The following is a 16,317-nucleotide window of genomic DNA, read 5'->3' as shown; positions in this document are numbered from 1 at the left end:
GACATCCTTCACTATAAATGGTGAATTTACATTAGAATACTGATTTGGATCTTCAATTTTCCACTTGTAAACCTAAAATCAATCTCACAACCATCCTTTTGGAAGACCCTATTCCTCTGCCTCTCACTGTTTGTGCATCCCACTTATTAACCATTCTTTAGTATTTCCCCTATTGTGATCTGTTTTGCACAATGTCTTTTATTCATATCAGAAGGGTTCAGTTAGCAGTTGGCTGGACAGCTTGTTAGTGACGCCATCAGTGTGGGTTCACTTTACACAGAGAGGTTGCCATGTAAACCTGTCCTTCTCAATCTATTCCCTCACCTGAGTCATGGTGACCCTTGAGTTAAACCCAATCGGCCATCCCTTTCTCTAATGAGAGAGCACCCTGTGGTCTGATAGAATTCTGGTGATGTTTTATTTTCAATTCAGCTAAGCTGTCATTCAAAGAAGATTAAATGTACAATTCAGTTTTGCTGGTATTAGCATACTTGATGAGACTTCCTAAATCATGTTATAACTGGTTAGGGACCAGTAACTTATTCTTTGTTTAAAGTAGACAAACTGAAATTCTAACTTCTCTTAGTTAGGCACGTAACTAAGAAAAGAAAGCCACAAGATTGCACAATTTTGAACAGAACAGACAAAATATGTACAGTATATATAAAAGTTATAATCTAAAATTTGGAATTAACCTGAGGTGATTATGGGTTAATGACAAACTGTTGTTGAATACCTCACTGAGCGAATCAAATAGGACATGTGGCCAGGACAGATCCCACAGATTTATAACCAACTCCAAGATGTCAGTAATATCATAAGTCACCAAATTTCAATAAAACTCTGCCTTCTTCAAATGGGTATTCAAATCTTTACTTTCAAAGACCTAGCTTCTGAACTTTCCTGAAACCAGTCAGACTGTGTCAACAGCTGTCAAGTCCTGGTAAGATCTCCCTTTCTCTGAGACCATGTTCCCAGAATTCCTGAGGGTGCTTACAAGTATCCAATTTCTGCTTTTTATCAGACTACTGGCTTCACACCATGGTGATGTTGCCTCTGAGTTTCTCTGGGCTGCAATATTTCTTAGTTTCACCAAATAAATAGTACTTGCAGGATTCAATCAGTCCTATTCACAGCTGCACTGAAATATTAAGATCCCCATGTCTTCATCAAGGCCTAGAAACATGGAGCCAAAACAAAACAGCCAGTATTTCAGTTGCACGGAGCCTCTTTTTCTTCCCTCCTGACTAACTGACTGGCTCTTCAGCTGTGAATTGGTGACACTTCAGTTGATCTGGATGACCTATGAAAATCCTCACAACATGCCCTTATTTGTAATCAATTGTAGTACTGGAACACCTCCCAGTATAACAATCTCCCAGTAGAGTAAGTCTCCAGCGACTAGTTTAAGAACATAGGCACAGAGCATAGAGAAAAGGATTGGTAAGAAAGAACATCTTCTAGAACTTTACAGACTCAGGCTCCAGTTCCATTCTATTTCATCTCATGTCACTGGGATTAGGACATAGCTAACTAAGGCGTAGCTCTTTGCACACACGCTCAGTCGTTATAATTAGAGTAAAGATCTCCCAATAAACAAAAATAAATTCCACTGGCAACTAGCATTCCGATACAATTACCAAAAGATGTACAAGATTTAACAAACAGTCAGCAGCTGTTTAATTGACATATTTGAAAAGATTTTTATTTCTAATGGGAAACAATGGAAATTGGGCATTTTCCATGGAGGATGACTATCTTCAATGGCAGTCATATTCCCATTCCACTAGCTTATAGAGTGGAATTGACCCAGGCCATGAATGATGTGGTCAATGGAGAGAAAGCTGAGAGAATTGATTGGCAGTAAGGCACTTCCTGCTGTTGGCATCAAAAAGTCCCATTTTCAAACTATGTTTTGAATGCAGAGACGAGATGAGTTGACCTATTTTCTTCCATTAGAATATATTAACATTCTTGTCATGACCATAAGACCATGAGATACAGAGCAGAAGTTGGCCATTTGGTCCATTGGTTCTTTTCTGCCATTCACTGAGATCAAGGCTAATTTGATAATCCTCAACCCCACTTTACTGCCTTTTCATGTAACCCTTTATTTTCTTGCTAATCTAAAATTTGCCATTCACACATCTCATGCTGGAATGTGCCTTTTCAAAGGAAGTCTGGAGAGAGATGCAGTGGCTCTTGTCGAGATTCATTCTGGGCAGCTCCATGACATAGGACTCTGTGCTTTACAGTCTGTTCCCTGGGATGTATGCCAAAACAAGCATTAGCTATGCCTGGAAGCCCATCAACTCGGTGAAAGATGCTCTTTGGTCTGCCCAAACTTGTTGGTCTTCCAGAGCAAGGAGTAGAAAGTGACGACTGCAGATGCAGGAGGTCAGAGTCAAAAAAGCACAGCCGGTCAGGCAGCATCCGAGGAGCAGAAGAGTCGACATTTCAAACATAAGCTCTTTATCAGGAATGAGGGGGTGGCCCAAATGGACTGAGAGATAGGAGTTGATTTCAGCCGAGTATTACAGACTGGTATGTTCCAAGGTCCAGGACTGCGTGCTGAGAGATGCATTGAAGTTTGGGACAGCTGCTGCCAAAGTGCATCTGGTAAAGACCACCATCTAGGGACTTTCTGTGAACATACAATGGGGGGGGTCTGTTCAGTTATCATACCCTCTTGTTGCCTCAAATGAATGTAGATGATTGTAAATCATGTCCTGCATAACTATGAAATACCTTTGAAACTGCAGGAAATATTAGATGTAAGGTTTGCCTTTCTTGATATGCAGAGACTGTACAGAATTGCTTTAGTATATGTGTATGTACATAAAGATTTTTTATGAATAACATCCATTTTTGCAATAAAAGAAGTAACTGCAGGAAACCATTACTTTTAGGATTAATGGCAGGCAGTAGTAAAATACAGCTGTTCATTCTGCTCTTCTTGTTGATTTCAGAGAATTAAAAAAAAATTCTAGTGTTTTTTGAGTCTCATAATGTGTCCCTCTGCCATGGTCATGACCCCTCAGATAGTTTGAAGAACAGTTGAGGAACACTGAGACGATGTATCTGTCAGAGTCCTGATGTCCTGCTTCCTAGCTGAAATAGGGAAGCAAAGTGAAATTGTTGACTGAAGAGCAGTATGGCTGTCATCTTGTTAATGCAGGCATGCACGGTTGACTGATTAATGTCACTGATGTTATCTGCTGCAGCCTAGAATTACTGCAGTATATAAATATTCAGGAAAATCATTTATGATTGTGTTTAAATTAAATCTGTCAATTATGATCATGAGTTGTAATAGGCTGCCAATTAAATATTGTATTATAATTCAGCCACCAGAATTATAATAAGAGTAGCTACATTTGCATTTTTCAGTGTTAAAACTTGACATAAAACACATCCAATATTATGATTGTTAAATAATTCTGTGCTGTTCTGCAGATAACAGTCTGATGCTAATTAAGTATGTTATGAAAGAAAGGGAGCAGAATATGATCTGAGCTTGGGCCTAGTATTAATTAAAATTGATTCATCAAAAATGGTACCTGAACTGCTCAGATTGAGACAACTCAATGGGAAAGAGAGTAAAGTTATCACTGAGTGAAGTCATAGCAGGTTAATGTTAAAAATATGGTATTGCTTGTTTGTTTTGTCCTGTCATGCAAGGCAGAATTTTCCTGACTAGAGGCAGTAGGCGTTGAAGATCGGTTTTGGGGCAGCAGAAAAGTCGTGGGAGAGATGTGTTGGCACAGCTCCCAGATACATTACTACAGTCAGGGAGATTTCACAGGGGTGGCCCAGCTGCTGCTCCATAAAGGTGCCCAGCCAATTTAAATAGTGAAAGCCCCAATTAGGCCCAATCTTTCAGCCTGGCTATAATTTTGCTGGTGACAGAATCATTCCCTCACTGCCTCTGCAGAGAGAAATTAGCAGCTCAGTGCAAATGGCCTCCCTGTGGCAGGTTGGGATGGACCTGAGGAGCCCCCGTGACCCTTTGATGGGGTCACAGGAAGGAAGAGCTGCCTGAGTAACCCTAACAATTCCTCTGAGTGGGCTGTCTTCTCCATTTTCACCTCCAGTTCCATCTAAAAGATGTAATTGTTTTGACCTTCCCTGACATGTCTCACTTAGGGGTGAGATTTACTTTAAGGTTCTAGAGCTGATGGCTGAATCAAATTGTTTTCCCACGTGCAATCTTTAAACTAAAGATGAGAGCGGTAGTGACTAATTAGAAGACTGTACCCAGGAAAGTTGCTCACCAGCCTGAATAAACAATCACCATCAGAATAAACAAATCACAGGTTTTCTCAAGTTGTAAAAAAAGATTATCATTCAACACCCAAAAGTTCTTGCAACCACAGCCACTTGCACAATCATACAGAAATACACTCAAGAACATGTGGTTGCAAAATGTAACGTTTGTTGTCCTCTTACCTGATCTGGACACATGTGACTCCAGACCCATAGTAATATGGTTGACATTTACCTGTCCTCAGGGCAATTATGGATAGAAAATAACTGCTCGCCTGATCAATGACACCCACATCCTGTGAATAAATAATATGCATACATTCAGCTTTTAAATATGAAAAGTTATTTGCTGAACTTGCTTTTCACTGTGACTAAGGCCAGAAATGTTTTTTGATCCCGTGAAGAGGAGTCTGGAGGTTTAGGAAGAAAAATTCACTGTGGTCTATTGCTTGCAGTAGCAGGTATCCCCTGTTCCACTCCAGTTGAGATGCAATTGAAGCCGTGTAGTGAAATTTGGTTCAGTTCCTCCATTGGAGAGGTCAAGGTCAACTTGAATTTTCTGCCTGCTGGTAGTTCTTATAAACTGGGTCTTGTTCCTTCACTGGCCTGGATCTTTCTACCTTGCAATTCCAGAAATGTGGCTTATTAAATATCTGGAATATAATTCCTGCCACGTAACCAGTATGGTCCCAACCTCAAATGGCTTTTGATGGCTAACTGATTAGATTAGATTAGATTAGATTAGATTAGAGTATGGAAACAGGCCCTTCAGCCCAACAAGTCCACACCATCTCTCCGAAGAGTAACCCACCCAGACCCATTCCCCTTCCCTATATTTTCCCCTGACTAATGCATTAACACGCCGAGCAATTTTGCATGGCCAATTCACCTGAACTGCACAATTTTTGGATTATTAAACAACGGAGTTCAAGTTACATGATTCACATATCATTCTGACAGAATGGGTTTTTTTTTAAATCACACAAATTTGCTGGATTTCAACTCCGGAGCCAAAAGACTGCAAGCAATAATTATGAAAATGTTTTCTTTAATCATTTGGAGAAATGATTTGGAGAAGGGAAGCCACTTAAGAACAAGAATGGTTGATTGCATTTTAATTACTCCTCAAAGATGTGACCCAAAAGTTTGTTTGCATTTTAATGAGTTGCCCAGGCGTGAAGTTTAGCTCAGAGGCTTGTATCATTCAAAGTAAGTCCATCTGATGCTATCATGGAGTCCTGACTCAAAACTCTGTGCTTAATATTTTCTTTTGAGAAAGAGAAAGTTTGTTCATCATAACAAAATAGTGAAGATAATGATAGTAGCCAGTCTCTCCAGGAGAATTAGAGGTGGTGGAGTTAGATTAAGGGGGTGATGTTGGTGTAGTGTAATACCATTAGTCTATTCATCCGTGATTAATGTGTTCCAATCCTACAATGGCAGAAAGTAAAATTTGAATTAAATAAAAATCTGGAATAAAGAGCTAGCTGTATAGTATAGGATTCTGAAATGCACTTTAATATTAATGTAAGCCTCATGGTCCAACTAAGTAGAAAACCATTTTTGGTACAAGCATGTGTTTAAGTAAGGCTCTGTTGAGGTTTATAAAATCATGAGGGGCATGGATGGGATAAATAGACAAAGATTTTTCCCTGGGGTGGGGGAGTCCAGAACTAGAGGGCATAGGTTTAGGGTGAGAGGGGCAAGATATAAAAGAGACCTAAAGGGCAACTTTTTCACACAGAGGATGGTACATGTATGGAATGAGCTGCCAGAAGAAGTGGTGGAGGCTGGTACAATTACAACATTTAAAAGGCATCTGGATGGGTATATGAATAGGAAGGGTTTTGGGGGATTATGGGCCAGGTCTGTATGACAGCATCAGCTTTCTTTGGACAATACAAGCCCCTGAGCTAGTTCTGGACCCCCCCACCCCAGGGAAGAAAAACTTTGTCTATTTATCCTATCCATGCCCCTCATGATTTTATAAACCTCTATAGTACTTTACTTAAACACACACTTGTACCAAAAATGGTGTTGTATTGGCAGATTGAGTTGGGATATCTGGTCGACATGGACGAGTTGGACCAAAGGATCTGTTTCCGTGTTGTACATCTCTATGATTATGACTGTATGATTAAGGTACCAGAACGAAGTCCAATAAATAACACTTAATAAGGTAGAGGACTCAGTCAGTTCCCAATTCAATATTGTTTCGCAGTTGGCTGGGAGGCTATCACTTCTGAAATTCTGCTTTCTGCACACAATACTGTCGATTAGTTGTCAGAGATCCAGTTGTCACTGTCTGCAAGTCAGGGTTCAACCATATTGGTATTATAATTTTTTCCTCATATATCCTGGATTTTCTTTGCTCTACCAAGTGTCATTTGTGCCTTTAGCCGTCTAGTCCCAAAGCTCTAAAGGTTACTCCCTAAACCTTTTCTTCTCTCTTCCCTCTCTATGCTAATACATGACTTGGAGTTTAGATTTTGTTTCATAATGCTAAAATGAAATGCCTTTTGGAAGTGTACCTTTGCTAATAATGCTGGATAAAAGAGAGTTGTTTTCGAGTCTGTACATTTTCCCTAAGTTGTATATTTCTCGAAGAAAGTTAGAGAAAACAAAACACCCTGGGGGTTAAAAGACAATCAGTTTAACTCAATTGGGAATTGGTAATCAGATAACATTGTTCACTTCATGACAAGGTCAAAAATCATATGACACCAGGTTATAGTCCAACAGGTTTATTTGAGAATGCTAGCTTCTGGAGTGATGCTCCTTCATCAGGTGTAGTACATGATGAAGGAGCAACACTCCTAGTGTTCTCAAATAAACTTGTTTGACTATAACCTGGGGTCATGTGATTTTTGACTGTGTCCAACTCAGTCCAACATCTGCACCTCTAGGTCACTTCATGACTGTGTGAACAGACCTGCATTATCTCAATAATTTGTCATTCAACATCAGGCTGGTTTGTGTGATGGACTGGGCTGTGTTTACAACACAGTAGTTACTTTCAGTCTTGGGAAGAGCAGTTGCCATGCCAAGCTGTGATGCATCCAGATAGGACGCTTTCTGTGGTACATCTCTAAAAATTCGTAAGAGTCTGTATGAACATGCTGAATTTCCTTGGCCTCCTGAGGAAATAGAGCCGTTGCTGTGCTTTCTTGACTATAGTACCAATGTGGGTGGACCAGGAGAGATTGTTGATGAACATCACTACAAGGAACTTGATGCTCTCAACAATCTCCACCAGGGACGTGCCCTCCACTCTGTTTCCTGAAGTCAATGACTAGCTCCTTCATTTTGTGGATGTTGAGATTGTTGTCTTTCCACCATGCCATTAAACACTCTCCTTCATATACTCTGTCTCATGGTTGTTTGAGAACCAACCTACAGTAGTAGTGTTGTCAGCAAACTTGTAAATGAAGTTGGTGTGGAATTTAGTCACATAGTCATATGTGTGTGTTTAACGAGTATAGTAGAGGGCTGAGTGCCTTGTTGGGGACTGGTGTTGGGGATTATCATAGAGGAGGCATTGTCACCTATTGTTACTGACTGCAATCTGTTGTTCATGAAGTCACAAATCCACTTACAGAATGGGGAGCAGTGACCTGGATCCTGGAGTTTGGAGATGAATTTATTTGGAATTCTGGTGTTGATGGCAGAGATGTAGTCAATAAGTACGAGTTTTACGTAGGTATCCTTGTGGTCCAGGTGTGCCAGGGATGAGTGTAGGACCAAGGAGGTGGTTTCTATCATGGACCTGTTACACCAGAAGGCAAATTGCAAGGGATCAAGGTAGGGTGGGAGGCTGAAGTTGATGTGCACCATGACCAACCCCTCAGCTCCTCATAATTATGTATGTTAGCACAACTGAATGGTTATCATTGAGGCACTATCTGGCCGGTCACTTTCCATTGGTTCACCCTTATGAAGGACAATCTAACGTCTGCAACGGTGACTGAAGGTACAGGTGCACCCGGGGCTGTCTGGGCAAGTGACATCATTTCACTGATCTTCAGTTCAAAGCAAACATAGAATGCATTGAGCCCATTGGGTAGGGATGTACTATTACCTGCAATTTGGGGAGCGGAGAAAAGAAAATAAAGGGCATTATTGGGCCCTCTTTAGAAAATAACAAACACTATGGCCCTCCTGTGGAACAGGGGTAGGGTCCCTAACCCTGGACTGAGGCATGGGTTCAAGTCTCACCTGCTCCAGAGGTATATAGTAACATCTCTGAGCAGGTTGATTCAGAAAAAGATTTTTTTTAAAGCGAAAAGAAATGGCTCCCCACCCGACCCCATTTTGATTTAGCCTCATCCCTCTCTCCCTACTCGTCCATCACTTTTGAGGGAGGTTTGCATTATCCATGATGGTCTTTGCTTATAGATGTTTTACTGGTGGTGGTAGATTTGTGGTGGGGAAAGCCGTTGGCTCGTATGTAAAGCACTTATATATGTATAAGAAAAAAATCTCAGTTGGTAAACATGGGTTATTTAATGGTGGTGATTAATAGGTGAAAATTGCCACAGCTAATTTGGTGGAAAACCCGTTCAATTGTGTGCAACCATGCTTCTGGATACAAAACCAAAACATTTGTTACTGGTGGTGGTGAAGAGATCTAATGATCTGTTAAGCAAATGGAAAGCTGGCAAGAGTGAGATGGCTTTTTTTTTAAAACTAAATTTGGGGGAAAGGTGGGAAGGAAGGGGTGTGTATGTCGTTTCGGGGATAACCTGACACTGACCCCAAAGAATAGTCCTCCATTTATTGCTTCCTTGGTTTCTAAAACCCTTACCCCACCTCCTTGACACCTATCTTGGGTGACCAATCCCTCCCCATCTGACAAGGTCTGACGTACCTGTCTGTAATTCTAGATGACTTTTCTCCATGGGATGCCTTACTGTCTAAGAAGTGTCCACTACCCTTTGGGATTGGCTGGCAGTGTTTGAGGGCAAGTCTCCTTTCTACCAACAGGTGGAAATCCACCTTTCACCTTGCTTAAGTTTGCCATATGTTTCATTTCTACGGGGCAGCTTATGTTAAATTTGATTCATTTAATGGGGCCAAGAAATCTGACCCTTCCACCCACCCTCAGTAAAATTTAGCCCTTTGGTGTTTGAGGTGATTGTGATAAAATTACATTAGTAAATGAATCTTCATTGCCTTTATCTGGTAGGTGTTGGGCGGTACTGGACATTGTTCCCCAGACATCTGTGCGGAAAGTTCTATTTGATGGAGATTTGAACACCACCGTGTTTACTGCACATCAGATGGTCCCTGGCTACATAATGACCTACTCTAATATATCTTTGGAAGCGTGAGTAATCTACAGTGATTATTTTGTACCAATAATTGCCAGTTGTTAGCAAACTGTCGAAAATATTTTTTATCAAAAATGATATTGTAACAGTGTAATTTTGATTGGTTGCGACAAGTATGTAAAATGAAGAGAGAAACTTTCTTACACTTGCTTGAAACTTGCCCCAACTCTGGATTTTTTTCATTAATAGCTAATATCTCTTGATTTTGGGGTACTGCAATTTTTAAACCACCATGTGGTGCAAATATCTTGAGTTCTTTCTCTTAATTCTTTTGCACAAACAATTCTAGGAGCCCATAAATGTTTGAAACTTTGTTCATTTATATAAAATGCTTTGACAACTAATGGATGAAAGTCAGAGCAAATGTTTCTCAAATAAAGTGTGTGCGTTATTTACTTTCTCATTCAATATACTGAAATTTATATTTTAAACATTAAAATGTTTATTGAACACTAGAAATAGAAATATTAAACTATTTTGATTAGATTAGATTCCCTACAGTGTGGAAACAGGCCCTTTGGCCCAACAAGTCCACACTGACCTTCCAAAGAGTAGCCCACTCCCCTCTGACTAATGCACCTAACACTATGGGCAATATAGCATGGCCAATTCACCTGAACTCCACATCTTTGGATTGTGGGAGGAAACCGAAGCACCCAGAGGAAACCCGTGCAGACACTGGGAGAATGTGCAAACACCACACAGACAGTTGCCCAAGACAGGACTTGAACCTTGGGACACTGGCGCTGTGAGGCAGCAGTGCTAACCACTGAGCCACCATGCTGCCCTACATGGATTGGATAGGAATGAGAAAATTTCTTATTTACATGCATCCTCTCCGCTCATCATCTGAAATCACATCATGGCATCCAGTTGCGTTCCACCACATTTCTCTTTATTCTTCAAGTTCCTCTGCTTCATCAGTCTGCTTGTCCAATGAGAACCTTTCATCAATTATACATTGAAAAGACAGAAAACATTGTCTTCAGCTCCTGCCACAAAGTCTGCCTTTCCTTGACCATTATATTTAAACTTTGGTGTTCTACTTTAGCTTGAGTTGAGCTTCTTATTTCAAATCCTCTCTCACTTGGAGTTTACCTCTTTCACCTCTGTGATATTAATCACTGCGCTCTTCCTCAGGCCATCTGCTGCCGAAACCTTCACCTATACTTTTCTTAACTCCATTCTATTCCAATGGTTTCCCATTATCCACACTTCATAAACTTAAGCTTAGCTAAATGTCACTGCCAGCATCCTAAGTCGTACCAGGTCCCATTCACTCATCTGTTATTGTCAACCTACATTGATTCCTGATGGAGTAACACCTAGATTTTAAAATTTTCATCTTTATGTACAACCTCTCCATGGTCTTATTCATTGCTATCTTTGCAACCTACTGCAGTTTAACAACACTCCATCACACTCACTTGTGCATCCCCATCATTGGTGGCTATGTGTTCTGTGGCCTAGAATTTACCCTGGAATTTGCTCACTGAGCATCTCTGTCTCTTCAGCTTTCTCTCCTCTTTTAAGATACTCATTAAAACCTACCTCCTTGACCAGGCATTTTTATAAGACCTTGATTATCTAACAGATTCCAAAAATTCCCTCAATCTATTAACAGGTAGCGGATGCAATGAGATTTGTTTTTTACATTTGTAAATGTGTGGAATCACAGAACACTTCTCAGTGCATAATATTTACTGCCTAATCTCCATGATTACGGTCTGTTTTGTTTTAATGCAGAAAGCCCCTTTATAAATCTGAAAGTGCTAATAATTGTGTGATCGGAAATCTGCTTAAATTTTATATTTTGAAGTACTGATACTCATTGCTTTAAATGCAGTACTACAATGCCATCTGCAGAATGTTTCAGAAAATGTTCTGCAAATTAGTGTTTATCTTTCAAATGCAATTCATTGAGTTATGTATAAAATTCTATTTTTCAGAGTCATTTATTAACTATAACATTTCTTCATTTGTGATCAGTATTAGATTTTCAGTTTTAAAAGCTAAAATCATGTAATTTGGAAAATGTGGCCGCAGTGATAATGGTTCGGTGATAAATGAGCAACTGTGCCTCTGTCAGGTTGGCCTTCCACATTTAAAGTATTTTGCTCTTAGGTGCTATAAACTGCAGACAAAATTAATTTTTAATATTGAAAGCTCAGCTCATTTATTTTGCAATCAAATTAATTTTAAAAAATTGTACTACAATATAAATTTTGAAAAAGCTTTTAAAAATGTTGTGTGCAAATAAGTGCAATTTAAATCGATCTCCTTTCTTCAGGTGCGTTTTTCAGTAGGATTGTAAATTGTGCTCGACATTCAAATATCTAAATGATTGCGGAATTGTCTATGGTTAGATTCTCCATCTAAATCTTTGATCTGAAGCACAGATGTGAAATGTTTGATAAGATTACATGTGGATCACAGCATTCCTGATCTGTATATTTTACACTGAATTAGATTTTCTTCACCACAGAAATTGAATATTTCCTAAATGGTGTTCATTTTTTGCAGGAAAAATTCAAGTGCACAGAACAAGTTAATTGTTCTGTAATGGATACAGTTTTATAATTCTTCTAGTATACTAAATAGAATCATAGAGTCATAGAGATGTACAGCACAGAAACAAACCCTTCGGTCCAACTCATCCATGCCGACCAGATATCCCAACCCAATCTAGTCCCACCTGCCAGCACCCGGCCCATATCCCTCCAAACCCCTCCTATTCATATACCCATTCAGATGCCTTTTAAATGTTGCAATTGTACTAGCCTCCACCACTCATTCTACACATGTACCACCCTCTGCATGAAAATGTTGATGTCATCTGCAAACTTACTAACTCTACATCTTATGCTCACACTCAAATCATTTATATAAATGACAAAAAGTAGTGGACTCAGCACCAATCCTTGTGGCACTTCACTGGTTACAGGCCTCCAGTCTGAAAAGCAATCCTCCACCTCCACCCTCTGTCTTCTACCTTTGAGCCAGTTCTGTATCCAAATGGCTAGTTCTCCCTGTATTCCATGAGATCTAACCTTGCTAATCAGTCTCCCATAGGCTACCTTGTTGAATGCCTTATTGAAGTCCATATAGACCATGTCTACTGCTCTGCTATCATCAATCCTCTTTATTACTTCTTCAAAAAACTGAATCAGGTTTGTGAGACATGATTTCCCACGCATATTAAACTTTTAAATCTTTTTAAATGATCTGCACCTCAGACATAATGAGAAGGTTTAAGAAGTGTAAATATTAGAAAAAATCCACATGAAATATGCCACTCTGGATTTACCAAGTTAAAGAACAGGATGAAATTTACAGTGTATCAGATGTTTTGCTGTAGTGATTGTTTTGCTTTTGTGTTCATTAATGACCATATGTGGGCAGCCACACATTATAGAGGCCACCTCCCAGGTGTCTATATATATTTTGAGTTTCTGCCAACCAAGTGTTGGATTTTGAATTGAAAATCAGATTTTAACCAAACATTTGCCAGAGTAAGTTTCAAGGTTATGTTTACCTCAATATTAATTTATTTCCGCAGACTGCTAGAATTTATTCAAGATTTTTAGTGACAGTTCTAATCAACTTGAGGTCATTTTGCTGGGTTTTTTTTGCTTGACCAGGCCAAACAAATAAGGGTTTGAATTTTATTCAAGGGAGATTTTGTGTGCTATTGTGATTCATTGATAATATTAAAAATAATTGCCTCAAAACTCAACTGCATGTACATTACCCCCCCCCCCATCCCCTCCCCAAATATTCTCGATGACATAGCTAATCCAACAGTGGATTAGGGCCATTAGAACATTGCTGCTGGAGATCTTCCACCTGTAACAAGCTCAGATAGCTTTCCCAAAGATACCATTAAGAGGCCATCTCCATTCTACTGGTGATTCTGCCCTACAGCCCAAACTCACCCGCTGCCATTAGAGTTCACATCACCATTGGAAATGCCTGCAGCCTGGGAAAGTCACTTAATTAGACCATTAATCATTCAAATTGGTTGACCGTCTCAATTTGCTGAGCAGCTATACTGGCATTATTGTTCCTGCCACTGGGAACCTTCCCAGGTCATGGGACCGCACTGGGGAATTGACCCAGCATGGCTTCCCAGCATTCTACTAGCCCCCTGAACTCCATTTCATTGCCCAGGTGCCAATACACTTTTGCCCACAGGTTTAGTATGGCACAGACCTTTAGCCCATCAAGTTTATACCAGCTATACCAATTAATGTCTCTATTTATGAAGACAAGGTTCCACGTTGGCTGGCTACTCACTCAATATATTCTACCATTTTCAAAGATCTATGCAGTAGCATTATACTTAGGTCATGAAATTAATGTAACACACATCTGTATCAGCTCTATACATCGAAAGTAAGGAAACATGTCCTTGTTCTCAACAATGAAAATATCAAAGTTGTGAACCACAATATTACATTTTGCAAACCCAGTCAAACAGGACATTTAGTCAATTTAACAAATTACATGGATACTGCCAGAAAAGCCTCTATTTCCATTAAGGCGATATATCCAAAAAGGATGGAAAACATGCTATACATGTTAAGATTGCTACTGGTTCCAGTGCACATTATTATTCCTATTTGCATCTTAATTGAGATATACTCTGGAAACTGGCACAATTTGGAGTGGTCCAAACAAGATAAACAAACTGCTTGGAACAGCTCCAACATCCCATGCATTGGCATTATCCTTCTGGACTGTCAATGTGGATCCACAGGATGGACACCTGAAACCTTTGCATCATTGAGATAGATTGACCTTCAATAACAGTCTACTAGCATGTGCAGACTGCATATTATCATCGTTCACAACACAAAAAACCCCATCACTTGCAAAACTAAACATTCCTGGTCACAACACTGAGTCTATCCATGACCTGACTGTTGTTTACTCAGTCTGACTTAATTGTCTAGTCAACTTTAAAGGTGATGCAGTATTACATCTGAATGATGACACTCAATGCAGCATTGAAGACCTGCACTCCCCACCCATCCCATCCACCCCCACAATAAATGTACCATTCAGATAAAAGACTAGGGGGTTTGAACTATACGGAGAGGCTGGGAGCCAAAGGAGTCCAAAACTAGGAGGCATAAATTTAAGGTGAGGGGGGGAAAAGATTTAAAAAGGGACTTGGACCAACTTCTTTACACAGAGGATGTGTGGAACAAGCTGCCAGAGGAAGTGCTGGAGGTGGGTACAATTACAGCATTGAAAAGGTATCTGGATGGGTATATGAATTTGAAGGGTTTAGAGGGATGTGGGCCAAATGCTGGCAAATAGGACTAGGTTTCATTTGACTTTATTTATTGTTTTCATATGGACCTAAGTACAGTGAAAAGTTTTGTTTTGCAAGCATACAGGCTGATTATAACATTGGGATGCCTGGTCAAGGTGGATGATTTGGACCGAAGAGTCTGTTTCTGTGCTGTATGACTCTGTTGCTCTATGACTGTTCAACTGGAATTGGATTCTGTAGCACAAAACATCATTCGCAAAGTTGAACATTACACTGACTGATGCAGCACCTTTACATGTGTTTTGAAGAAATAAGCACTTTATGTGTATGTTTAGATTGAAGGCAATTGAACAATGTACTGAAAAGATATCCACACAGAATTCCTAACCTGAAAGAACTTAATCCACAATTATCGTGGACCAAGAATTTTTCTTAGCTCAATGGCAAGAATGGATATTGATACATACATCTTTCCCTGAATCACAGGAATCATCAACTTTTAGAATACCTTTTGTTGGATATTGCTCCCTCATTAGTATTGGATTATCTGCTAGGTAGTTCATATTCTAATAACATATGGATCATATCATCAAGGATCTACCAGGTTGTTTGTGTCTCAGGTGAACTAAAATTAGGAATGTCATTTTCAAAGGCAAACAAGTGGTAATTCCATAATTTTTCTGTGAAGACATGCTAGACCATAAGCATATAGCTCACTTGAATACAAAGAACGTAAAGAGAATGGTGAGTGAATCCATACATTGGTCCAGCAATAATAAGGACATCTGTTCAAGTTGTGCGAACTATGTCAATTCCATCAATTTCAACAATGAATAGAATCTTTCCTTCCACATGAGTTTATTTCCAAGTTATGGCTTTGAGTATAGGAGTTGGGACATCATGTTGAGGTTATAAAGGACATTGGCGAGGTCTCTTCTGGAGTACTATGTGCAAATCTGGTCATCCTGTTATTTGAAGGATATTATTAAAATGGAGATGGTTCAGAAAAGATTTATCAGGATTTTGCTGGGACTGGAGGGCGTTGAGTTACAAAAATAGACTGGAAAGACTGGGATTTCTTTCACTATAGCGTAGGAGGTTGAGGGTAGCCCAAACTGAAATTTATAAAATCATGAGGGACATAGATAAGGTGAATGACACAGGTCTTTTCCCGAGGGTGGGAGAGTTCAAAACTAGGAGTCATATTTTTAAGTGAGAGGAGAAAGATTTAAAAGACATGAGGAATGACTTTTTTCAGACAGGGAGTGGTTCATGTGTGCAGTGAACTGCCAGAGGAAGTGGTGGATACAGGTGTAGTTACAATATTTAAAAGTCTTTTGGCTAAATATGAATATGAAGTGTTTGGAGAGATATGAGCCAATCGTAGGCAGGTAGGACTAGTTTAGTTTGTGAACATGGTCAGCGTAGACTAGTTGGATC

General features: G+C 39.7%; 1 protein-coding gene across 2 annotated transcripts in view; it reads left to right on the top strand.

Moving 5' to 3' along the window:
- Positions 1-16,317, top strand: part of LOC140478940 (uncharacterized) — a 315,441-nt gene that overhangs the window by 179,444 nt on the left and 119,680 nt on the right. For both annotated transcript variants that reach the window (XM_072572602.1, XM_072572601.1), the window contains one exon: positions 9,452-9,592. In XM_072572602.1, the coding sequence (XP_072428703.1) occupies positions 9,452-9,592 (141 nt within the window). The remainder of the gene's footprint in view (positions 1-9,451; positions 9,593-16,317) is intronic.

This window comes from Chiloscyllium punctatum, chromosome 6 (assembly GCF_047496795.1).
Source record: "Chiloscyllium punctatum isolate Juve2018m chromosome 6, sChiPun1.3, whole genome shotgun sequence".
Taxonomy (NCBI): domain Eukaryota; kingdom Metazoa; phylum Chordata; class Chondrichthyes; order Orectolobiformes; family Hemiscylliidae; genus Chiloscyllium; species Chiloscyllium punctatum.
Note: the sequence above shows the minus strand (reverse complement) of the source record. Positions and strands in the feature narration are given on the sequence as shown.